The 15,410-nt window shown below is 44.2% G+C and overlaps 1 protein-coding gene across 1 annotated transcript; it reads right to left on the bottom strand.

Moving 5' to 3' along the window:
- Nucleotides 1-3,559: 3,559 nt before the first annotated feature.
- On the bottom strand, nt 3,560-15,028 carry LOC100497496 (coagulation factor XIII B chain). Its single transcript, XM_002938333.5, has 8 exons — nt 13,811-15,028; nt 12,822-13,010; nt 11,528-11,728; nt 6,361-6,534; nt 5,676-5,876; nt 4,938-5,111; nt 4,365-4,562; nt 3,560-3,815 (listed from the first exon to the last, which is right to left on the bottom strand). The coding sequence occupies exons 1-8, from the start codon at nt 13,872-13,874 to the stop codon at nt 3,751-3,753; spliced, it is 1,266 nt and encodes a 421-aa protein (XP_002938379.1). The 5' UTR covers nt 13,875-15,028; the 3' UTR covers nt 3,560-3,750.
- Nucleotides 15,029-15,410: the final 382 nt, after the last annotated feature.

Genomic DNA, 15,410 nt, shown 5'->3' with positions numbered 1-15,410 from the left:
AAGGTCATGCTATGACACAGAAAAAAGGACTTGCTTCCCTTTACATTAAGGACCCTTTATAGCTGTCCAGATAACTTGGGGACCACAGAGTTAGAAAAGGCATAAATTACCAGTTAATTACAAGTGTGTCAGTCATTAAGCCATAGTTCCCTAAATAGGCTAAACACTCACCCATTCACCTATCTACTATGGAAATGTAGGGACCCATAGGGTTAATCTTGCCCTATGGCTTTAAACCCTAATACTTCCTTATTTGCTGCTGTTACTGGGTAAAGACCCTTGTATCTAGTTCACCCTTTACTTATGCCTTATTGGTTTATTTGGGTTGACCACACCTCTTGCACTCTCATATAGTGTTGAGCAGGAAGCTGTTTTTTCCTCTTTGGTTGCCTCTGTGTCTCAGGTGAAGGTTCACTGAGCATGGGATTGGAATATAGGCCCCAGTAAAACCATTATTGCCCTAGAGTTACCATCTGCTCTAGAAAAGTCGGGGACAGGGACCCCGTGAATGAGGACCAATTAGATAGTTACTCTTGTAGAGCACTTTCTAGGAAAGTGAGAGAGGGAAGGAAGCAAGGGCAGTTTTGGCTCCACCAAGGAAAGTAGCTGGAAGTACTTTCCATACAGGCAATGTTGCCTCAGTATAGGGCCACGGACATAGGAGACAGGCAGTATCTGAACCCTGTTCCACAGTCGGCTATAGGACCCATAAAGCTAGAGGTATTCAACCTGAGGACTGAGGTATCTATCCTGACTGCTTCCAAACGGGTGCCAAGCTGCCCAGGTGCATTTACCCTGCCCAGACTCTAAAGGAGGTGGGATAAACCGGTGTGCATCCTCTCTTTGCTGTCCTCAGGGAGTACTTTCATATATCATCTGTATGTGAGTTTATTACAATAACCCTGCACATTGATTGTCTTTGACAATAAACCAGTTCGCTTGTTCAACTGCAAGAACCTTCTGGCATCTATCTTTGCTACACTGGACACAGCTACAGTAAGTTGTAGTTATACTACACCCTAAGTTCTGCAGGTCTAGCAAAGGCCCATCTTTCCCTCCCATCCTCCCCATTGGGGGCAGAACAATCCTATTGGATTTATTTTATGTTTAAATGATTCCCTTTTCTCTGTAATAATAAAACAGCACCTGTACTTGATCCCAACTAAGATATAATTACCCCTTATTGGGGGCAGAACAATCCTATTGGGTTTATTTAATGGTTAAATGATTCCCTTTTCTCTGTAATAATAAAACAGTACCTGTACTTGATCCCAACTAAGATATAATTACCCCTTATTGGGGGCAGAACAGCCCTATTGGGTTTATTTAATGGTTAAATGATTCCCTTTTCTCTGTAATAATAAAGCAGTACCTGTACTTGATCCCAACTAAGATATAATTACCCCTTATTGGGGGCAGAACAGTCCTATTGGGTTTATTTCATGGTTAAATGATTCCCTTTTCTCTGTAATAATAAAACAGTACCTGTACTTGTTCCCAACTAAGATATAATTACCCCTTATTGGGGGCAGAACAGCCCTATTGGGTTTATTTAATGGGTAAATGATTCCCTTTTCTCTGTAATAATAAAACAGTACCTGTACATGATCCCAACTAAGATATAATTACCCCTTATTGGGGGCAGAACAGCCCTATTGGGTTTATTTAATGGTTAAATGATTCCCTTTTCTCTGTAATAATAAAACAGTACCTGTACTTGATCCCAACTAAGATATAATTACCCCTTATTGGCGCAGAACAGTCCTATTGGGTTTATTTAATGGTTAAATGATTCCCTTTTCTCTGTAATAATAAAACAGTACCTGTACTTGATCCCAACTAAGATATAATTACCCCTTATTGGGGGCAGAACAGCCCTATTGGGTTTATTTAATGGTTAAATGATTCCCTTTTCTCTGTAATAATAAAACAGTACCTGTACTTGATCCCAACTAAGATATAATTACCCCTTATTGGCGCAGAACAGTCCTATTGGGTTTATTTAATGGTTAAATGATTCCCTTTTCTCTGTAATAATAAAACAGTACCTGTACTTGATCCCAACTAAGATATAATTACCCCTTATTGGGGGCAGAACAGCCCTATTGGGTTTATTTCATGGTTAAATGATTCCCTTTTCTCTGTAATAATAAAACAGTACCTGTACTTGATCCCAACTAAGATATAATTACCCCTTATTGGGGGCAGAACAGCCCTATTGGGTTTATTTAATGGTTAAATGATTCCCTTTTCTCTGTAATAATAAAACAGTATCTGTACTTGATCCCAACTAAGATATAATTACCCCTTATTGGGGCAGAACAGCCCTATTGGGTTTATTTAATGGGTAAATGATTCCCTTTTCTCTGTAATAATAAAACAGTACCTGTACATGATCCCAACTAAGATATAATTACCCCTTATTGGGGGCAGAACAGCCCTATTGGGTTTATTTAATGGTTAAATGATTCCCTTTTCTCTGTAATAATAAAACAGTACCTGTACTTGATCCCAACTAAGATATAATTACCCCTTATTGGCGCAGAACAGTCCTATTGGGTTTATTTAATGGTTAAATGATTCCCTTTTCTCTGTAATAATAAAACAGTACCTGTACTTGATCCCAACTAAGATATAATTACCCCTTATTGGGGGCAGAACAGCCCTATTGGGTTTATTTAATGGTTAAATGATTCCCTTTTCTCTGTAATAATAAAACAGTACCTGTACTTGATCCCAACTAAGATATAATTACCCCTTATTGGCGCAGAACAGTCCTATTGGGTTTATTTAATGGTTAAATGATTCCCTTTTCTCTGTAATAATAAAACAGTACCTGTACTTGATCCCAACTAAGATATAATTACCCCTTATTGGGGGCAGAACAGCCCTATTGGGTTTATTTCATGGTTAAATGATTCCCTTTTCTCTGTAATAATAAAACAGTACCTGTACTTGATCCCAACTAAGATATAATTACCCCTTATTGGCGCAGAACAGTCCTATTGGGTTTATTTAATGGTTAAATGATTCCCTTTTCTCTGTAATAATAAAACAGTACCTGTACTTGATCCCAACTAAGATATAATTACCCCTTATTGGGGGCAGAACAGCCCTATTGGGTTTATTTCATGGTTAAATGATTCCCTTTTCTCTGTAATAATAAAACAGTACCTGTACATGATCCCTGTCATTCACCATATTCCCATGTTTGTGATGTAGACTCTCAAGATGGACAATCCAATATAACTAAAGGTTTTGGACTGACACAAGGGGGTCTCTTAATTCATCAAATACCCCTTCAAACTAGACTAGGGGAGACTCACAGAGAGGTCCTACAATTCATCACAATGAGTTTCCCAGTCAAAGGGCTCCAGGAAAGGCAACAACAATAACCAATGGCCATTGCCTCCTCAAGATGTTCTACTGACTTGGGCTACTAGTCTAATGCCACGTTCAACAATACTGTAGTTCTGGAGTCCCTAGGGGTAAATAATTTATTACTTTAGTATAATTGTATTAAATAATCACTCACACACACACACACACACACATAATGCAATATTCATAGAGAATGTATTTAAGGCAGAAGGTGGAGGAGAAGTATATAATTACCAGTGCAGTTTATGGGATTATATTGCTTACAAAAGGGAAGGGAAACCTATTGAGGAAAGGAACGTATAACAGCAAATGCAATGACGGCTATAAGTCCATTAGCTCTTTCACTTCTGTGCATTCCCTATCTTTGTGTTACATGGGGGGCTTGAACATCTGCCAGAAATCGGACCGGTGGGGAGTTCCTTCCGCATGAGGATCTAGAAGAATTAAAAAGATGGGACTGTTAATAGCAATAGAACTGATTTATCACATTGTCTCTGGATCAGATTCAGTTTGGTGGGAAAATATCTCCACTGACTAAGGGAAAATCTTGATGTCAACTAGAAGTTGTTCTTGTAAACTCAAAGCCGGCCCTGACTACGGTCAGTTAACCCCAAGAACATTTTTATTTTGCTATTCAGCACAAAATGGTTGAAAATTACATTTCTTTATGGTCCTGTGAACTGACTTTCTAGTTAATACAAGAAATTTGGACGACTAGATCTCAATCAGGCAGTTTTGATCCATCCACAGGATCAGGGACCACATAGGATCATTGATGCGGTGTTCGGTCCAACTCACAGTTTTAATTTGATCGCTTGGCCCTAGGGCCAAATAATCAAATGAGCCTGATATTGCCCACCTTAGGTGGGGATATCGGGAGAAGATCCTCTCATTTGGTGACCTCACCAAATAAGTGGATCACATCATGTATGGCCACCTTCACTCTAGTGATGCCCTACAGTACTGTACCTATCATGGCTTACCTTGTTCAGTGCAATTGGGAATGGCCATTCTACCTTGCTGACATTGTACCATAAGTAGATCTTTTTTAGATGTCTCATATCCTTCTAAGCAATGAAATAAAATGAACTCTCCATGCAGAACGTGTCGTTTTATAGGGAATGGCCAAATCCAGGTGATGTTTTTTTCGTCCAAGTCTTTACAGGTGACCTTGCATGGTTCTGACAGGCAAGAAAAACAGAATTTTATAGCAGAAAATGCCGGTGATGATATTGCCAGCATAGAATATTAAATCAAGACATTTCAAGATTGCTATAGGCATTAGCAAAGAAATCAGTAGCCTCAGATGCCCCTTCCCTGAGCAGAGCAACATCAGAACACTTCTCTGTTTCTCTTCTGAAGGTATCTCTCTCTGTCTGTACTGTTACATGAACTGGCCAGCAGGTGGCGCTGTTGTTTCAAAATGTATTATATTGGCAGCTAATAACAACTTAAATAGCTCTGAAACTGGAAAAAATAAATGTGACCAGAGGAGGGTCCATGGGGAAAATATAGGGACAGTATCAGCTTTCATATTCCTCAGATTGTGCATGTACCTCTGCAGGCTGGTGGTTCATCCCATGTTCCATTTCTACATGTAACATTTTGCTTTCCCTCCAATGTATAATATTGCGGACACCGATATGTCATTACCGAGCCGTGTCCATATGACTCCAGTTGACCTTGTACTGTTTCTCCGAGTGGCACTTCTGGTGGGGGTCCACAGCTCTCTACGCAGGAATATTGTTCATTTGTCAATCACATGCAACATTTTACCATAGACTACATACAGTATATGGAGCAGGATTAATTTGAACATGAAACCCATTGACTATGACCATGCAAATGTGAAGACGTTCCACATACTATCCAATTATTTGGTGCCTAGAAAGCCAATGAAATCATATATGATAACTTAGAATAACATACCAAATAACAAAGGAGTCTCAGTGCTCCATGACCCATTCACTTCTCCATCCTAATACATTTGGCAACACTGAGAGCTTGGTCAAAATATGGAAAATAGTAATAATGGTGAAACTCCATCTTTGCCTCTATATTAATAGGCACTAATAACATCCCATATTACAATACCTTCAATGCTAGAACCCCAGTTTAGGGTAAGAAGAAGAAGATCTATCTCCAGGTGGACCCCAGCCCTAGTGAACACCAGTCAAGGGCAATTTCACAGTGGATCTTAACTGTTAGGTTCTCCAGGGCTGGTAGGTTCTAGGAGACCCAATCCCAATCAGAAGAAATTAACCCATTTCTGTAGGTACCATATTAGTACTTACCTAGTTTCATGCACTTGGGGTACATAACAACCCCATCGTTGCACCTTACTCTGAGCAGGCTTGAGTCAGATATGTCATATCTCTGCACACAGCTAAATGAAACTATGTTTTCATGCTTCACCGGGGAACTTCTCCACCACAAAGGATAGTCTAATCTGAGACCATTTGCTTCCATCTCCTCCTCGGAAAGAGAGCAGGGGCCTAAGGTAGAGATAAAACAAAGACACAATAAAAATCCCATAGGAATGAATCCAACATGAGTGAGTTTTTTAGAAGTAAGCTCTAAACTCTGTTGATCAATCTGTCATAAAGCATTGTCTGGCCCCTTTAAGGTCTTAAGGCGTCCCACCTTGGAAGTTACTGATTCATTGGGCTTTACAGAAATAAGGTTCTCAGATCATTCTGGGCATCAAAAACATTGCGTGGCCATTAACTAACTATTGTTACCCCTCATACATCATGGCTGCACACAGCTGAATGTGGTACATAGGGTGCATCTCAGCTGCTGGGAATGGACAGAGAAACGGGAATACTTGTAGAGCGATTGGAGGCCATTTTGCTGAGGAACCTTGTATAAGAAACTAGTTAATCCTTTATTTGTGGGTTTGGAGGAATCCGGAATCCAGTTTTGCCTATACTGAATCCAAACCCTAATTCCCATATTCATACATGTACCCAAATGTACCTTTGCAGACTGGGGGATCGTCCCATTGCCCATTTCTACATGAGATCTGTTTTTTCCCCTCAAGGGTATAACTCTGTTGGCACTTATACGTCACAGCCGCGCCATGTTCATAGAACTTGTTGGGATCTTCCACTGTTTCTCCATGGGACACTTCTGGTGGGGGCCCACAGCCATCTAGAACAACAGTTGTTACATTGGCATTGGCATCTACCGTATTCTTTTGTGTTTGTCAAGTAAAATGAACTTCACTTACACTGTATAAATAATATAAATCTTGTTTCCTTCAGTCTTGGAATCACACAATCACAGCCAGACGGCAGACGCCATTTTGTGGGCAATGTTAGTAAGGCAAGCTTTGTATCCCCCCTTAATCTTGTGTATGTGCCAGTATGGGGGGGCCTGATTCACATGCCTATGCACTGGCTACAAAATTAGCTACAGTAACATCTAGGAAGTGCTGAATGGAAAGTAAAAGTAATCATTTGCCCCGCTTAGAGGTGTGGCAGGCAATATATAATTGACAGCTGGGATTTTTGAATAGCTTTATAATAGGTATGGGTGTGTTCTGTGGTGCCTGAGAAGTTTCCCGGGGAATGTTGTGGTGTATGATACATCCAGGGCTGTGCATGGATCTGGATAACATTGGTTGAGATAAGAAAATAGGGATATTTATCAAAGGAACAAGATTAGAATGTAAAGTTTGTATGTTACATAGTTACATAGGGATGAAAAAAGACCAGAGTCCATCAAGTTCAACCCATCCAATTAAACCCAACACACATAACCTATACTTATCTATCCTATACCAATCTGTACACTCACATACATAAACTATATATACAACCACTAATACTAACTGTAGATATTAGTATCACAATAGCCTTGGATATTCTGCTTGTTCAAGAACTCATCCAGGCCCCTCTTATAGGCATTAACAGAATCTGCCATTACCCCATCACTAGGAAGAGCATTCCCCAACCTCACTGCCTTCACCGTGAGGAACCCCCTACCCAACATCCCCCGGCAAGGCATTCCCCAACCCCCTCACTGCCCTCACAGTGAGGAGCCCCCTACCCAACATCCCCCGGCAGGGCATTCCCCAACCCCCTCACTGCCCTCACAGTGAGGAGCCCCCTACCCAACATCCCCCGGCAGGGCATTCCCCAACCCCCTCACTGCCCTCACCGTGAGGAACCCCCTACCCAACATCCCCCGGCAGGGCATTCCCCAACCCCCTCACTGCCCTCACCGTGAGGAACCCCCTACCCAACATCCCCCGGCAGGGAATTCCCCAACCCCCTCACTGCCCTCACCGTGAGGAACCCCCTACCCAACATCCCCCGGCAGGGCATTCCCCAACCCCCTCACTGCCCTCACCATGAGGAACCCCCTACCAAACATCCCCCGGCAGGGCATTCCCCAACCCCCTCACTGCCCTCACCGTGAGGAACCCCCTACCCAACAACCCCCGGCAGGGCATTCCCCAACCCCCTCACTGCCCTCACCGTGAGGAACCCCCTACCCAACATCCCCCGGCAGGGCATTCCCCAACCTCCTCACTGCCCTCACCGTGAGGAACCCCCTACCCAACATCCTCCGGCAGGGCATTCCCCAACCTCACTGCCCTCACCGTGAGGAACCCCCTACCCAACATCCCCTGGCAGGGCATTCCCCAACCCCCTCCCTGCCCTCACCGTGAGGAACCCCCTACCCAACATCCCCCGGCAGGGCATTCCCCAAACCCACTGCCCTCACCATGAGAAACCCCCTACCCAACATCCCCCGGCAGGGCATTCCCCAACCCCCTCACTGCCCTCACCGTGAGGAACCCCCTACCCAACATCCCCCGGCAGGGCATTCCCCAACCTCCTCACTGCCCTCACCGTGAGGAACCCCCTACCCAACATCCTCCGGCAGGGCATTCCCCAACCTCACTGCCCTCACCGTGAGGAACCCCCTACCCAACATCCCCCGGCAGGGCATTCCCCAACCCCCTCACTGCCCTCACCGTGAGGAACCCCCTACCCAACATCCCCCGGCAGGGCATTCCCCAACCTCCTCACTGCCCTCACCGTGAGGAACCCCCTACCCAACATCCTCCGGCAGGGCATTCCCCAACCTCACTGCCCTCACCGTGAGGAACCCCCTACCCAACATCCCCTGGCAGGGCATTCCCCAACCCCCTCACTGCCCTCACCGTGAGGAACCCCCTACCCAACATCCTCCGGCAGGGCATTCCCCAACCTCACTGCCCTCACCGTGAGGAACCCCCTACCCAACATCCCCCGGCAGGGCATTCCCCAACCCCCTCCCTGCCCTCACCGTGAGGAACCCCCTACCCAACATCCCCCGGCAGGGCATTCCCCAACCCCTCACTGCCCTCACCGTGAGGAACCCCCTACCCAACATGCCCCGGAAGGGCATTCCCCAACCTCCTCACTGCCTTCACCGTGAGGAACCCCCTACCCAACATCCCCCAGCAGGGCATTCCCCAACCTCCTTACTGCCTTCACCGTGAGGAACCCCCTACCCAACATCCCCCGGCAGGGCATTCCCCAACCCCCTCACTGCCCTCACCGTGAGGAACCCCCTACCCAACATCCCCCGGCAGGGCATTCCCCAACCTCATTGCCCTCACCGTGAGGAACCCCCTACCCAACATCCCCCGGCAGGGCATTCCCCAACCCCCTCACTGCCCTCACCGTGAGGAACCCCCTACCCAACATCCCCCGGCAGGGCATTCCCCAACCTCATTGCCCTCACCGTGAGGAACCCCCTACCCAACATCCCCCGGCAGGGCATTCCCCAACCCCCTCACTGCCCTAACCGTGAGGAACCCCCTACCCAACATCCCCCGGCAGGGCATTCCCCAACCCCCTCACTGCCCTCACCGTGAGGAACCCCCTACGCTGCTTCAAATGGAAGCTCCTTTCCTCTAATCTAAAGGGGTGACCTCTGGTGCGCTGATTGTTTTTATGGGAAAAAAGAACATCCCCCAACTGCCTATAATCCCCTCTAATGTACTTGTACAGAGTAATCATGTCCCCTCGCAAGCGCCTCTTTTCCAGAGAAAACAACCCCAACCCTGACAGTCTACCCTCATAGTTTAACCCTCTCTCTGCACTTTCTCCAGCTCATTAATATCCTTCTTAAGGACCGGAGCCCAAAACTGCCCCCCATACTCAGGGTGAGGCCTTACCAGGGACCTATAAAGGGGCAAAATTATGTTTCATCCCTTGAGTCAATGCCCTTTTTATACAAGACAGCACTTTATTTGCTTTAGTAGCCCAGAATGACACTGCCTGGAATTAGACAACTTGTTATCTACAAAAACCCCTAGATCCTTCTCCATTAAGGAAACCCCCAACTCACTACCATTCAGTAGATAGTTTGCATTTATATTATTTCTACCAAAGGGCATAACTTTGCACTTATCAACATTGAACCTCATTTTCCACTTTGCTGCCCAGTTTTCCAATTTAGTCAAATCTCAACCCTTTCTCCTTGTAGATTGTAAGCTCTTTTGGGCAGGGCTCTCTTCCCCTCTTGTATCGGTTATTGATTGCTTTATATGTTACTCTGTATGCCCAATGTATGGAACCCACTTATTGTACAGCGCTGCGGGGTATGTTGGCGCTTTATAAATAAATGTTAATGTAATGTAATGTCAAATCGCTCTGCAAAGCGGCACATCCTGCATGGAACTTGTTTTGCACAATTTAGTGTCATCAGCAAAAATAGAAACAGTACTGTCTATGCCCCCCTCCAGGTCATTAATAAACAAGTTAAAAAGCAAAGGACCAAGGACTGGCCCCTGCGGTACCCACTAACCACACTGGTCCAATTAGAAAATGTTCCATTTACCCCACTCTGTGTAATCTATCCTTCAGCCAGTTCTCTATCCAATTACAGATATTGGGCCTGATTCACTAAAGGGCGATAAAAATTATCGTACACTTTTTCGCGTTAAAAAACGCGAAATAATTTGCGCGCGATTCACCATAGTATTATCGCGTGCGAAAAATCACCAGTTTTACCGTTTTTAACGTCTTTTACCGTTTTGCGTTAATTTCCGCGCTGAAAAGAATATGATCGCATGATTCACTATAACTTTTGCGCGCTAAATATCGCATTCGGCTATGCGAAAATTAACACCTACTACAGGCAGGCGAAAAATTATACAATTATACAGTAAATGATTTTTTGCAATAAAATATGGACTTACAGTGTTATTTATTCAAGTCTGTGTTTCTGCTAGAGTGACGCAGCCGCCAGTTTGCAGCGAAATGTTCATTTTTAATACAGTAATTTTCCGCAAGTATTGGCGTGTATGGCTAACATGGCGTGCGTTCATTTGCGCGACTATTTCTATTTGGCTACAAGTGATGAAATGTTTCGCCAGGCATGGATTCGCAGTGAATTTTTGGACGTGCGTTGAATTTTTTTCGCGGCGGATTTTTTCATGCGTTTCTCAAAACAATCTGCCAATGGCAAAATGCATGAAAAAATTTGCCACGCAAAAATTCACCGCACATCCAAAAATTGATACAAGTGTCAAAAAATAATAGTCACAGCAACAATTTTTTTGCCCGCACAACATTTTTGCCGTTTCGGGGATCTTTCGAAAGATTTGCTAATTTTTCACTAAAGAAACCAGAACACATTCGCTCATCACTAGTGGCTACTATTTATAAGCATCTACTATTTATATGCTACTATTTATATGATACCATTTATATGCTACCATTCATATGCGGCGATTATTCGCGTATTTAGCGCATGTACCGGCAAATACCGCATTGAAATAGCCTTTCGCGAGTTAAATAACGCATGCAATATCACGCGTAAAAAAGTGCGAGTATGCTTATAGTGAATTGTGCGAAAAATCGCCAAAATTAAGCCGCGGTAAAAATTTTAGCGCACAATAAAAATAGCGCACGTTTTATCGCCCTTTAGTGAATCAGGCCCATTATGTTCTAGGCCAATATTCCTTAATTTGATCATTAACCTTCTGTGAGGTACTGTATCAATCGCTTTAGCAAAGTCCAAGTAGATCCCATCCACTGCCATTCCAGCATCAAGGTTCCTGCTCACCTCCTCATAAAAGGCGACTAAATTAGTCTGGCAAGATGCAAGCGCTTTTGCCTTTCCCAATGTTAGTACTTACCTGGTTTGGTGCAATTAGGGTAAGTGAGAACGCCGTCACTGCACGTTGAATCTAACAGCTTTGAGTCAGATATTTCATATCCCTCTTTACATCTAAACGAAGCGGTGTCTCCATGCTTTATTGGGGACGTAAGCCACACCCGATGGAGGGCCATTGCGATGCCGTTTGCGTCCATGTCTTCCTCGGAGAGAGAGCACGGCGCTGAGGTAGAGAACAACCATATGGAAACACGTAAAGGGAAACTATACCCCCAAACAATGTAGGTCTCTCCCAAACAGCTCATATGTAAAACCCTGCTTCATCTAAATAAACCATTTTCATAAAAAAATACTTTTTTAGCAGTATGTGCCATTGGGTAATCCTAAATAGGAAACTGCCATTTTAAGTACTAAGGGCCGCCCCCTGGGATCATAGGAGTCACAGTGCACACAAACAAGCCAAGGCACACATACATGCTAGGCCCCAACCGCCAATGAATGGGCAGAGTTCTGCCTTTTGCTCCCACACTACTTCCTGTTACAGTTAGAGCTGCATCACTTCCTGTCAGCTGATCTCTGAGGGAGCACACAGCCCATCACTAAATGGCGGCTCAAGGGAAAGGATGTAAAAGGGCAATATTTACTGATATATATATTCCAGTTTGGGGAGATTCTTTAATAGGCCACTTAATATAATATAAACTGTTGGTTACGTAATCATTCTGGGGGTATAGTTTTCCTTTAATTGCTAGTGAGTTACCAATGAAATTCTCAATGCTTCTTCTCAAAGGGGTGGTTCACTTTTAAGTTAACTTTTTGTATGTTGTTGAACAGCCAATTCTAAGCAACTTTGCAACTGGTCTTCATTATTGAGGTTTAGATTGCTGCTGAAGCCTCAGCCTCTGGGGTAAATAAATATAAGCATGATTACATTCCATGACATCAATAGTATCAGACTAGGGTGTCTGGGGCCCACCAGGGCTAGCACCTAATTTGCCAACCCACCCCAGTCGCGAACCTCCCCCTACACTTTTACTTACGTAGGTGGGGGAGGGGTGCCTGGCTCGGAGCGAGAGGGGCGCAGAACTGGGTTGGTGGGGCCCACTAATGTTAAGTTCATGGTGAAGAACCTTGGAAGTATCTTGGGTATCAGTGCCAAATCACCCCCAAATAATTGTTTCTTGAAAATCTGGCATTGTGGAAGTAGAAAGTAAAAACTGGGCAGTGCCAAGGCAAATCTACCCCCTCCCTATCTATAAAAATACCATTAACTATAGTGATAGATAGAAGGTTATGTAAGTGAGGATGGTACTTACCCAAACACCTTGGCTTAGGATCATACCCATTTTCTGTACATTTGGCTGTGCCATATTCGGATTTCGGACCTTTTTTATCTGCAATGTAACCTCCATTACATAGATATCTAATAGATTTCAATCGGCCCACCACGTACAAAGATTCAACTCTTCCATTTTGAATCACGGGTCTGCCGCAGCCTTTTCTTTCTGGATACAAAAACAAACCAAAAAAAAAGTGGACTGGGAGCCATTGGTTGGGGATCACTGCTATAGGGTTCATGGACAAAGGGAAGCCTCCTAATAGGCAGGGAACAGCTGCCTTTAGGGGATGTTTGTTTGTTTTTTTCCCCTTTCCCACCCAACTGGCTTGTACCTAATGATAGTGGCTTCTGGGCAGAGCATTTGCCCAAACCAGGCATCAGAGTCGGACTAGGGAGTGAGAGTCCCACCAAGGCATGCTAGCCCAGGGCTTCCTACATCCCCTCTAGGGCCCCTGCCACCCTCCTGCTGACCCACCACCAGCCCCCCCCCCTTTCCTTTGCTGTGATTGAAGGGGAAGGGCAGGTGGGGATCGGGTCTGGGGCTTTATCCCAGTGTCCCATCGGCCCAGTCCAACCCCGTCAGACATCACATACTTCACACCAACACACTCAATAACACACAACCACTACTTGCATGAATGTATACATCTAGACGGTGTGCATTGAAGGCTCCTTTTCAGCATCCAGAATTAGGCTGGAATTCTGGGAAACTAACTATAATAAAGTTAGGGACCATGGGAGAGGAGTCTGGCAGTAAGGGACTATTCCAGTACATATCCGCTTACTCACAGCTCTGGTTATAAAGGGGTTCACATTCCACAATATTTGGAAGCCCAAATACTACAGGTTTTTCACCCATAATAATTCCCTTTTATAGTTCTAGATCAGTGTTATAGTTCTAGAGCAGTGTTAAAGAAGGTTGATTCATTTTGGGTAAAAGGCAGAGAAATATAAAAGACCCCTTACCTGATGGCTGGGCTCCCACTACAATACAGCACAGGACACATACTAGAACCCCAACAGGCCCCATTGGGCTATAAACTGTGACTGTTGCTCCTCGGTGTCGGGTCTCCTACTGTTTCCCTCAGCCTGAGTTTCATCCCATCCCTTTTAAAACTCCCTAATTTCGTAAGCGCAGATAACGAATGCCCGGAATTTGAGGGACATTGATCGGCCATCTGTGCTGCCCCTTCCCAAATACCAGCCCCGCAGCTCCGGACGGTACGTTACAGTAATGATAAAATCATCAGTATCAACAGAATGTTGCTCAACATAAACTTTGGATTTCAAGCTCAAACCTTAAATAGCCCAGAGGTCATGAATCTCTGCAAAAGAATCAAATATTCTTAGTAGTAACTGGAACAGGATGCCCAGTACACATTCCATTTTTCCATTCTGCAAGACCCTATTACAAGCGGTGTGTTGTTACACTGGCTAGGCCCCTGGATGTAATTGGGTATAGTTGAAAAGGGTATAGATCTAAGAAAATAGTGTGTCAGTCATTAAGCCATAGTGGCCATAAGCCAGAGTAGAGAAAGGCTTATGCAGCCCCTCATTGGTGCAGCTCTAAATAAATAAACCTGATTGGTTAAACCAAGTAGTACCTGAGCATTAGATGTTATGTGCTCGTAACAGCTCCTCCCCCTTCTCCATCGGGGAGAACTGCTGGTTCTGAGCCCTTGTTGCTCATTTTGGTGGGGCTTGTTGACAACTGGATTTTGTTTGCCCACCAACAGTTGGCCACTCCTTGAGCTCATTTCATTGATCCCTTGAGAAAGAGCCTGTGCGTGAAACGCGTAGGTTTATTTCTGTACCAACGTTATTGACTCAATTTTTAAAGTTTCTGTAACTTTTTGAGGCTTTTACCTTGATTTAGTTGTCAGTACACTAGGTCACGATATTAACTATAATAAGATTATTATTAAGCCGTAGATTTACTAGCACACTTTATACTTACTGAATACAAACTTTGGAATATTACATATCTCATGGAAATGCTTCTCACTAGTGTTGAGCGTTTTATTTTTGCCAGGTTGCTTCTTCTCACTTACCGTGGAACTTTTATGTGTGGTTGAGTGGATATATATGTAAAGTGGGCAGTTTCTATTGTGAAAAAGGTCATTTTTAAACCTTTTGGAATCAATCTTTATCTTTATCTCTTAGTTTTTTACTCCTAGAGCTCCCACACGTTCCAATGGTGATCATTGGCTGGGGTGGGATTTCTCACTCAGTGTAATCAGCTCTAACCTCATTGTTCTAGATTTGGATCTTTCAGAAAGATCTGTTGAGGTTCTCCACTTGAAGTAAGAGCTTCCTATTAATATTGGCTCCACGAATCATTTGGAAAGATCTGTTGAGGTTCTCCACCTGAAGTAAGAGCTACCTATTAATATTGGCTCCATGGATCAATCGGAAAGATCTGTTGAGGTTCTCCACCTGAAGTAAGAGCTACCTATTAATATTGGCTCCATGGATCAATCGGAAAGATCTGTTGAGGTTCTCCACCTGAAGTAAGAGCTACCTATTAATATTGGCTCCATGGATCAATCGGAAAGATCTGTTGAGG

The sequence above is a fragment of the Xenopus tropicalis genome, chromosome 8, assembly GCF_000004195.4.
Source record: "Xenopus tropicalis strain Nigerian chromosome 8, UCB_Xtro_10.0, whole genome shotgun sequence".
In the NCBI taxonomy this organism is placed as follows: Eukaryota; Metazoa; Chordata; class Amphibia; order Anura; family Pipidae; genus Xenopus; species Xenopus tropicalis.
The sequence above is the reverse complement of the archived record's forward strand: the minus strand, read 5'-3'. Positions and strand labels throughout refer to the sequence as shown.

What these genes read in the sequence shown, in the direction of transcription:
- LOC100497496 (XM_002938333.5), bottom strand. Translation starts at nt 13,874, where the DNA reads ATGGGGCCTGTTGGGGTTCTAGTATGTGTCCTGTGCTGTATTGTAGTG. An exon ending in TGAACCACCAGCCTGCAGAG is followed by an intron (nt 4,563 to 4,937) that starts GTACATGCACAA and finishes CTTGCCTGTCAG; the next exon opens with AACCATGCAAGGTCACCTGT. An exon ending in TCCCAATTGCACTGAACAAG is followed by an intron (nt 3,816 to 4,364) that starts GTAAGCCATGAT and finishes TAATTCTTCTAG; the next exon opens with ATCCTCATGCGGAAGGAACT.